The sequence below is a fragment of the Corylus avellana genome, chromosome ca1 (genome assembly GCF_901000735.1).
Source record: "Corylus avellana chromosome ca1, CavTom2PMs-1.0".
Taxonomy (NCBI): Eukaryota; Viridiplantae; Streptophyta; class Magnoliopsida; order Fagales; family Betulaceae; genus Corylus; species Corylus avellana.
The window spans coordinates 12,079,584-12,088,861 of NC_081541.1; the positions used below are offsets into that span (position 1 = coordinate 12,079,584).

The 9,278-nt window shown below is 36.8% G+C and overlaps 2 protein-coding genes and 1 long non-coding RNA gene across 4 annotated transcripts in view; all 3 read left to right on the forward strand.

Moving 5' to 3' along the window:
* Positions 1-9,278, forward strand: part of LOC132167501 (AMSH-like ubiquitin thioesterase 3) — a 23,282-nt gene that overhangs the window by 5,659 nt on the left and 8,345 nt on the right. The window lies entirely within an intron of this gene.
* On the forward strand, positions 43-523 carry LOC132167502 (uncharacterized). The gene is made up of 2 exons (XR_009438686.1): positions 43-118; positions 321-523. It is a non-coding gene; the product is annotated as an uncharacterized LOC132167502 (long non-coding RNA).
* LOC132167500 (putative pentatricopeptide repeat-containing protein At3g16890, mitochondrial) lies at positions 3,443-8,563 on the forward strand. 2 transcript variants are annotated; one of them, XM_059578495.1, is made up of 5 exons: positions 3,443-5,617; positions 6,346-6,463; positions 6,553-6,628; positions 6,719-6,919; positions 8,144-8,563. In XM_059578495.1, the coding sequence occupies exon 1, from the start codon at positions 3,443-3,445 to the stop codon at positions 5,504-5,506; it is 2,064 nt and encodes a 687-aa protein (XP_059434478.1). In that variant the 3' UTR covers positions 5,507-5,617; positions 6,346-6,463; positions 6,553-6,628; positions 6,719-6,919; positions 8,144-8,563. The 2 variants fall into 2 exon arrangements, with proteins under 2 accessions (XP_059434478.1, XP_059434479.1); XM_059578496.1 differs by having other exon boundaries at positions 6,570-6,628.

Consider the following 9,278-nt stretch of genomic DNA (forward strand, 5'->3'; position numbering starts at 1 on the left):
ATATATATATATATAGAAGTATTTTCTAAGATTAATGGTCTTACAAAATCTGCAGAGAACACCGCACCAACAACTACCCCCAAGGAGACCTGCTTGTACATCCGGTCGGGATGGCGTGGTGAGTTTTTGAAGGCAATACTTTTACGAGCAATTATAAATACTCAACTGTTAACCACTAAATTGATGTGACAGTGCCTATCAGCCTCGATCCAATGACTGATGGGTACAACCACGTCAACCCAGTGGTTAAAAGATTTGTCTGAAAAAAAAAAAAAAAAAACATTATATTAACAATTTTGTGTTTGGTTGTGGATGTGCAGGGAGAGTGGAAGTGATTAGATCAGGGGTTAAAGAAGTTGTGTGATCATATGTTGTTACAAAAAATGTGATTGGAACATAAATGGCATACACTGTTGAATTGGGCTGAACGGTTTATATATGTCTATCAGCTTCTAATAAAAAAGTTTTCATTATGTGGGAAATGTTAATGTTGTAATATATGCATCATTTGTGCTTGGTTCAATGCTAAAATACAGAAAGAAAATGCACCAATTCCCCCATGTTTGGCCCCCATTTTCTCTCTTGGTATTTTTTCTATCCTATTAATTTTTAAAATTATTATTAAATTTATGGGTCCATTTGTGAAACATGGCTCACAAATCTAATGAATTTTGAGTATAGCATGACTATGGAGTCATGCTCTAAAAGTGTATCATGCTTAGGTCACGAAACCCGTGATAGAATTTTGTCCATTTGTTTGTATTTATGCCGTAAAATGAAGTCATGGACAAGAAAGATGAAGAAAATGACTCATCACCTGAAAAAGAAAAAGAAAAAGAAGTCAATAAATACATAATAGCAGCCCATGGGAAAAAATAAAATAAAAAAGAAAATAAAAAAACATATAGTAACAAGTTGGCTGTCAATTGTCACCTTAAATCCATAAGAAGTTGGCCGTCACTTGCCACCTAATCTTCCGGCTATATAGTCTTCATCCTCTCAACACTCACTATTGTTAACATGTTTCACCATATGTCTTTTTTATTTTAAAATGTAGTAATTTAAAAAATATAATTTTTAAAATCGTACTTTTTGAAATCACAATACATAGCGGACCTTAAAATAATAAGACAGTATCGTGAGTGAGTTTTGAATTGATTATGGAGTGGCTGTTTTGGTAGTGGGTAACCCTTTTGTCGACTCTCAAGCTCCCATGGGTCATGGTCATCCCTAGCTACACCCTCATTGCCTTTCTAGAGTTTGAGTCTGGCACAGGCCAAACTCGTAACATATAGGGACTGCATTTGCTCTTGGTTGTCGCTTGGGATATAGATTGGGTTTTGAAAAAAGCCGATCTATTCTCTCCTATTGATCTCGCCCCCAAACGCGCCTATCCACCTTCCTCAGCGGCTCTCTAGCTTCTTGTTGCCGCTAGCTAATCCTCGATCCGCCATCCACGCGCCGGCGTGTGAATCCCACATGCCCCACCAATTGCCTCCAACCGCCTCTTCTTTACCAGTGCATCTATTTTGTGTGGTTATTTTTCTGTTGTAGTTTTTATGATGCTTTTCCATATTCTATACTTTCCTTTGGTTTTTGTTGTATTCTATGTTTTTTTTTGTGGGTTATAGTATTTTTGTACTGAAGTGGTTTGATTTTGTAGGAGAGTTTTTGATGTTGGTGGTTGTCCTTCAATGGCTCCATCTTGGTTCTCTGCAGTGTCTTTCCTGTAACAACTATTTAACAGTGATTGTTGTCTTTATCGCATATGTTGCCTTTACCATATATGACTCTTCACTGAGTTCATTTGCAATTTGTCGCCGCCTTGTGTGGCCCTAAAAAAGACTCTGTTTGTTTATGGTTCTTCTAGGATCATAGATGAAACCATTGCCTACTGTTTGGTCATTTTGAACTTGTCCTTGTATCTGTACTGCAATTTCCGTTTGGGTTTTGGTGTTGGAGGGCCCACCCATTTGTTGTTGTTTGATCCATGTAACCCACTTTCCCTGATTTAATTAAAAAAAAAGAAAAAGAGAAAAGAAGAGTGACTGCATTTGTGTAAATACTTATCCCGGAGTTGTGGCCGAGTCTCTTGGAGCGAAAACTTGCTCGACCCATTTGAGTACACATACTCACCCCACCGCTGGCGACCCTATTGTTGGAGACGGCCGGAATAGCAAGACTAGTGTTGGAAAATATATAAGCAAAATAGGACTTTAACGCTCGATCCCAACAATGATGTTTTTATAAAGTATTTCGTATTTGTGCTAAGGGAATCTAACAACACCGTTTTCATGATACATGCCTCAGAGTTACTCTAGAATAGCATTTTCTGTACTACGTAACAAGAGAAAGATAACATAAATGCTATTGGATCGTGTATATGAATATAACCAAATGGTCATATTCATAGTCATTTTGTACTCGAAAAACATTTGATTTAATGGTCACGAATTATAATCACAAAATCTAACTTAATAGACACCTTAAATAGTATATTAATTCATTCTAAAAGGCTAGAAAACGATCTAAATTTTCAATAATTTCGCAATCAGGTTTTTGTATTCGACCATGATGCATCGATTAATTAGAGTTCCTCAATTGCTCATCACACCGATCCGCAGGTGCAAAATGTGTCTTATAGCTCCAAAAGCCAATTGTTTCAACTTGTGACGCAAGCAGCGTTGTTGCTGTTAAGTGGTTAGCGTTTTCCTTCTTCATCACTCAATTTATTGTTAAAGTGAAGAAGAACGTTTAAATTAGGCTGGTCAAAATAACCAAAATGTAACAAAAATCACTCCACGTCTAGCTATCCATTTTTGCTAAGGATTTGACTAATTGCTAGGGTACTCAACAAAATAGCTCAACCATGCATAAGTAATAATAATAAAAAAGAATATTAAATCAAAAACTAATTAAAATCTTTGTATCTAGCTAACATGTGGGGACAAACTTTTTTTCCATACACTTCAAAATTTTGATTTCCCCCCTAAAATGGATTGAGTCGATTGACATATAAGATGTAAATCTTTGAATCAAATGCACTTAATACTTTTAGATTTTTTTTTTTTTTAAAAAAAAAAAATTGTTTCTTGTAAATTTTTTTTTCTTAATATAATCCAACAACTAGGTCCAATAGTGACCACAACGGGTTTGATCTCACCTGGGTTTGGCTCGAAAGGCTTTGAATGGCTCTTAGTTTGCTGTGTTGGCTTGTTTTCTTGAACCAGTAGCTGCTGTGCCGCCATGGCTGAGCTTGGTCCATGCAACTTCAACTGCTAGGCTTCCACGACATCGTTTAGCTCAAAGATACCGAAGTTAAATCTGAACCGTCAATTTTTTTTTTTTAACTGGAGATGTCCAGTGCTTTTCTCAACAGGATATAAGCCGGATCCTTTATAAGCGAAATGGCCTGCATTTGGTTGATGGTTTGGCGAGGGACATGAGGGGGCTATCTTCCTTAACTTCCAGGGCTTCACCTGCAATCAGGAATCTACCTGAAGAAGCTTGCAATAAGAAGACACTTCAGAGGGATACCCCATCAAAGGCCAAATCCAAGAAAGTCGCTAATCAAGCTCGTTCAAACAACTTTGGAGCTCTTTCAAGAGGTAACCGTTCTCCTCTAAACTCTCAGTCGAGGAATCCCAAGTCGGTTTACATCTCAAAGTCTCCCATTCCAGTTGATAAACGCACATTGAGTGCTAAAACGATTGATCACCAATACGTTTCTCAATCTTTATCGAGAAAGGACTGGTTTTTACTGCTAAACCACGAGGTTAAGGCGAGGAGGATAATTTTGAATCCTCAGTCTGTAGTGAGTGTCTTGCAAACTCAAGAAAACCCATTACACTCTTTGAAGTTTTATATCTGGGTTTCGAATATCGACCCGTTATTCGCAAAGAATCAATCGGTTCGAGGTGTCTTAGCTAACACCCTTTACCGGAAAGGTCCGGTTGTTCTGTCTGTTGAATTGCTTCAGGAAATTAGGAGTTCTGGTTGTCGGGTAACAGAAGACCTACTTTGTGTATTGATTGGTAGTTGGGGAAGATTGGGGTTGGCAAAATATTGTGCTGAAGTTTTTGGCCAAATTTCGTTTTTGGGTCTTAGTCCAACCACAAGGTTGTATAATGCGGTGATAGATGCATTGGTGAAAGCCAATTCGCTTGACTTGGCGTATCTGAAGTTCCAACAGATGGCGGCTGATAATTGCAATCCTGATAGGTTCACATATAATATCCTAATTCATGGAGTTTGCAAGATTGGCGTGGTGGATGAGGCACTTCGTTTGGTCAAGCAGATGGAGGTCTTGGGATATGCACCAAATGTATTCACGTATACAATATTGATTGATGGATTTTGTAATGCCAAAAGGGTTGATGAAGCCTTTGGGCTTTTAGAGACGATGATGGAGAGGAATGTGAGTCCAAGTGAAGCTACTATTAGGTCATTGGTTCATGGAGTGTTTCGTTGTGTAGCCCCTAGTAAGGCTTTTCAGTTATTGTCAAGATTTGTGGAGCAGAAGCCTGTCTTCTGTAAATTAGCTTATAATACTATTTTGTATTGTCTCTCGAATAACTCTATGGCAGGAGAGGCTGCCAGGTTCTTAAAAGATTGTGGAGCAAAAGGTCATTTGCCTGACAGTTCAATGTTTAATATCACGATGGCTTGTCTGATAAAGGGATTAGATTTGACTGAGACGTGTGAGATATTTAGAAGTTTTATAGATCGAGGCGTGAAGCCAGGGTTTAGTACTTATCTTGCCCTAATTGAATCTACATACAAGGTGGGAAGAAGTGAGGATGGGAATCAATTTTTGGATCAAATGGTCAAGGATGGACTTGTTTCCAATGTATTTTCTTATAACATGGTAATTGATTGCTTCTGTAAAGCCAATAAGATGGACAGGGCGTCTGAGACTTTCAAAGACATGCAGCATAGAGGAATTGATCCAACCCTTGTCACTTACAATACCCTTATTAGTGGGTATTGCAAGGAGGGAGAGATAGGTAAGGCGCGAGAACTGTTGGCGACGCTTTTAGAACATGGTTTTAAGCCTGATCTCTTCACATTTAGTTCAATAATATATGGTCTTTGTCGAGTACACCAACTTGGTGATGCTTTTGATTGTTTCACTGAAATGGTTGAGTGGGGTATCCCTCCAAATGCAGTCACATACAATATATTGATCCGCTCTTTGTGTGTCACTGGCGATGTTGCTAGATCAATGAAACTTTTAAGACATATGCAAGCCAATGGAATAAGACCAGATACCTTCTCGTTCAACGCTCTTATTCAAAGTTCTTGCAGGCTGAATGAGGTTGAGAAAGCTGAGAACCTTTTTGCTTCCATGATGAGACTAGGTTTGAATCCTGATAATTATACATACAGTGCTTTGATCAACGCTTTGTGCAAATGCGGGAGATCACTTGAAGCTAAAGAGATGTTTCACTCCATGGAAGCAAATGGCTGTGTTCCTGATTCTTACACATGTAATTTAATTTTGTAAACTCTGGTTCTGCTGGCCCACTTTGAAGAGGTTCGGAATTTGGTAAAGAAATGTAGTGAGAAAGGAGTTTCTTTGAAGTCCAATCCTAACTTGTAGAACTGGGCTATTACGGTTCGTCTAATCTTCTATATTTAATTTCTATTAGACAAATTGCACTGGTCCCTGGTAGGATATGCATGTTGAGCTGTTGAAATTATGTCTTTAAGCAATTTTCTATAAATATATCAAGCCTTTTAAATTTATCTGAACTTTAAGCTCCACTATTCAGGCATTCCCTTCTATTGTGTTATTCTCCTTTTCTTTTTTTTCTTTTTTGTGGGATCGTGAATCCGTTAGGCATACGTATTTTATCTGTTATTCACGAGTTGACATTAGTGAGGTGTTCAACTTGTTAAAGAAAAGAGAGAGTGGTTTAAACATATCTGCCATTCATAAATCAACATTAGCCCAATGAACAAATAGTTAGTTGGATACCTGGTGCTAAAATAGGTGTAGAATCTATCTTTTGGATTATCCTCGTGCTATCTTCTTTGTTCAAAATCTGTGTTTTACTCAATTGAAATAGAGTGATATTGTTTACAAGTACTCCCTTGCAAGCACATAAGATATTGGCATTGTAATTTTGTCACAGTGCAATGTGGGTTGGAGTTATGTGATATCAATGGCTGTATGTGCCTTGGTGACCCGTTTTTGTTATCAAGATTTCTTTGAATTAGGGATGTGAGTATATTTGGGTAGCAATCCAGTTCTATATTGATTTTGTAATTCCTTTTAGCATCAAAATCGATGAAAATCATCCAAATAATGAATGAAGTCTGTCTCTTGTTTCTCTTGTGCAGCTTGAATCTGGTTGCTTTGGTGATGGCTGAAACGATTTGGGAACTGTTTTCTAGGTCTGGTGTCATTGGAGGAGAAGAATGCTGTAGATATGTATATCATACTTCTTAGATATTCCATGTAAGGAAAGAAAATTGTTGCGGTCATTTCCCATGTTGCTGAAAATGGTATTGCTACATATGCATGAGCTTATTTTTGACTCTTTGCAGTTTGGTGTCTGAAACAGAACCATTTGATCAAGATTACCAGGTTCTGCATCTGAAAGAGAGAACACGATACAAGAAGGTGAGGCATACTATTCTATCTTTACTTTTTCTTAAATGTGGAATATATGGTGGGGCATGTGTTCATGCAGTTTTCATGTTTGCATTGTAGAGATTGTTACCAGTACTAAATGAGCTTGAATCTTTGAAGCCATAATTCCAACATCGAGTGGATGAACTGAACAATGCCCCTTCTGGAGCTAGATTGTCTCAACTTGATGGCTCAAAATCGGCTTCATTTGGTTCGGAGACATCTTCTTTGGAGTGGTCTGCTGTCAATAAAAATTCTTACTCGAGTGTTGATATTAAGCGGGTATACATCAAACTGCTCCTCTGATAGCATGTGAAATTGGTAACTGATAATCGGAATGCTAACTCTTCTAGTGCTTAGGAAGCTTTCTTTCAGTTTCTTTCTTTACTTCTTCAACTGGCGTCTCAGTCACAATGTTGTTTCTTCATAATGTTCTTTGTATCTTATATGGAGTTGTAGGAAGTTTCATTTTTGTCATATACCTTCAGTCAATTTGTTTTTTGTTTTTCCTAATATTTCTTGCTCTTGGTGTAGAATTTTCAATTTGTTAAATGTAATTTTTTTTTTTGTTTTTGTTTTTCCTAATATTAAAAGCTGAAGTATCTCTTAAACTGCTCTGTATGTTAGTAAACTATGATTGTAAATTGAAATATGGCTGTTGCATATTTTGCTTATTCTCTTAAACTACGACTTAGGAGATTGTACCTGAACTTTGTTTGGTTGGTCAATTGTAAAGGAGAGAAGGCAGTCGGTTGAGGCATTGTTTGTGCTTACTTGACTTATGAGTTAACTGAATAACAAGAATAACACTGGCTGCATACTTATTTTATCTATTACTGGGAAGTTTATGATTTCTTGTCTGTTTGTAAGTCTGCTTCTGATTACTCCCTTCAAAGCCAAAAAGTCTTCTCCTGTGCCTTCTCTTTTGATTCTTCGTAGGAGACTTTAGAAACTAGTTTTAAGAGGAATGCATTGGTCTAGAAGGTTAAATGAATTGGGACTTGGTCATTGAATTGTGATTGATAGTTAATTTGGGAATAACTATTTTAAAACTCAATTAACAATATCCAAAAGACTTATGCTTTATGTAAAAACTCCAACTCGGATAATTAGAATTTGCTGTTTGTAGGCTTCCTACACTCCCTCCACCTTTGAAACTATCCAAGAAGAGGTTTTTATCACTTTAATAAGAGTGATTGAAGGAAAAGTCTGGGAGATTAAGTTTGTTAAGTTGCTGAATGTGTATTGTCTGGCATCCCTCTATTTTGGAAGAAGTGTGCATCTTGTGTTGGCACTGATTTCAATTGCTCGTGTTTGCATAATTATGGGGACCCAAATCAATGCTGAAGATTATGATCCCAAATTGAGGTTTTTGCTTTAGATTTTAGGTTCTGATATCAAAGCTTCCAAGTTTAACAAGCATACATTGATGATATCCTTTCTTTGGTTCACTTATCTGAATCTTTTTTCTGCCTTATTTTGCTTTTCTTTTGTTTGGTATTGCAGACCAGAGATGGTTGTAGGATGGTACCATTCGCATCCTGGGTTTGGATGTTGGCTCTCTTGAGTAGAGATAAATACGCAGCATGTTGTGTAGATAATTCTTATGTATTTCTTTTTCTTTTCCTTTTATTTTTTCTGCTTGAGGGGGGGAGCAAGAGAGGAAGAGAAAAAGAGAGGGAGGGGGATTATTAGTGGATTTATCTTATTACATTGGATTTCTTCTGTCAGTGCTTTGAAGTAAAGGGTGATGTGTGCCATCTATTCGGATTTTTCTGGCTTAAGCTCATATTTTATATGAGCAGATTTGAGGTGGTTATAACGCCAAGTGATTTAATTCTTTTTCCATGTCAATGGAGATGAGATACCTCTGCAGACATAATCAAGTTCAATGTATCAGATTTTAGTGAAGAATGAAGACAAGGATTAAGTGCGAATCCACAATAATTTCTCTTCTTAATTGTGATTCTTTCTGTCAAAAAAAAAAAAAAAAAAAAAAAAATCCAATTTTTTCATAACATGTCCATTTAATTGATTTAATTGATTCAAACATAAGGTTTTTTGTTGGTAAGTGTCACACGTAATTTAACGGATCATAACCCATAACCTCACCTTATCTTCCTTCATTCAGAAAGAAAGAAATACAGTCTTAGGCTTTATTTGTTTCAGACATAAAATGATTTTTGAAAAATATTTTTGGTTTGACCGATAATTTTTTTTTAATTTTTGTGAAATGATTTTTATTTTTGAAAACCGTAAATTATTTTTCGAGTTTGAGTTTCTAATTTTCAAATGAACATATCTAACCAGAATGTTGTCAGGACTCCACTGAAAGATGGTTGGGACTCTGCACAGGACTCGGCCTGAACATCGTTGAGACATTGTTGGGACCTTAATGGAACCCGGATGGTACCCTATTGGGACCTAGTCGGGACATCGCTAGGACCTCGCCAGGACCCGATCATGACATTATTATAATTTTAAATTTAATATGATTGAATACAAATAAAAATAAATAAAAAATATTTGTAATTTTTCGTTTTCGTCAAATGCCTAAAAAAACTTTTTCAGCGAAAAATAATTTCCGACGAAAAACATTTTAGTCAAACCCTACTTGCTTCGAGGTGCACGGCTAGACAAA

Bases quoted from the DNA above. Each gene is read 5' to 3' on its own strand.
- LOC132167500 (XM_059578495.1), top strand. From the start codon at position 3,443: ATGAGGGGGCTATCTTCCTTAACTTCCAGGGCTTCACCTGCAATCAGG.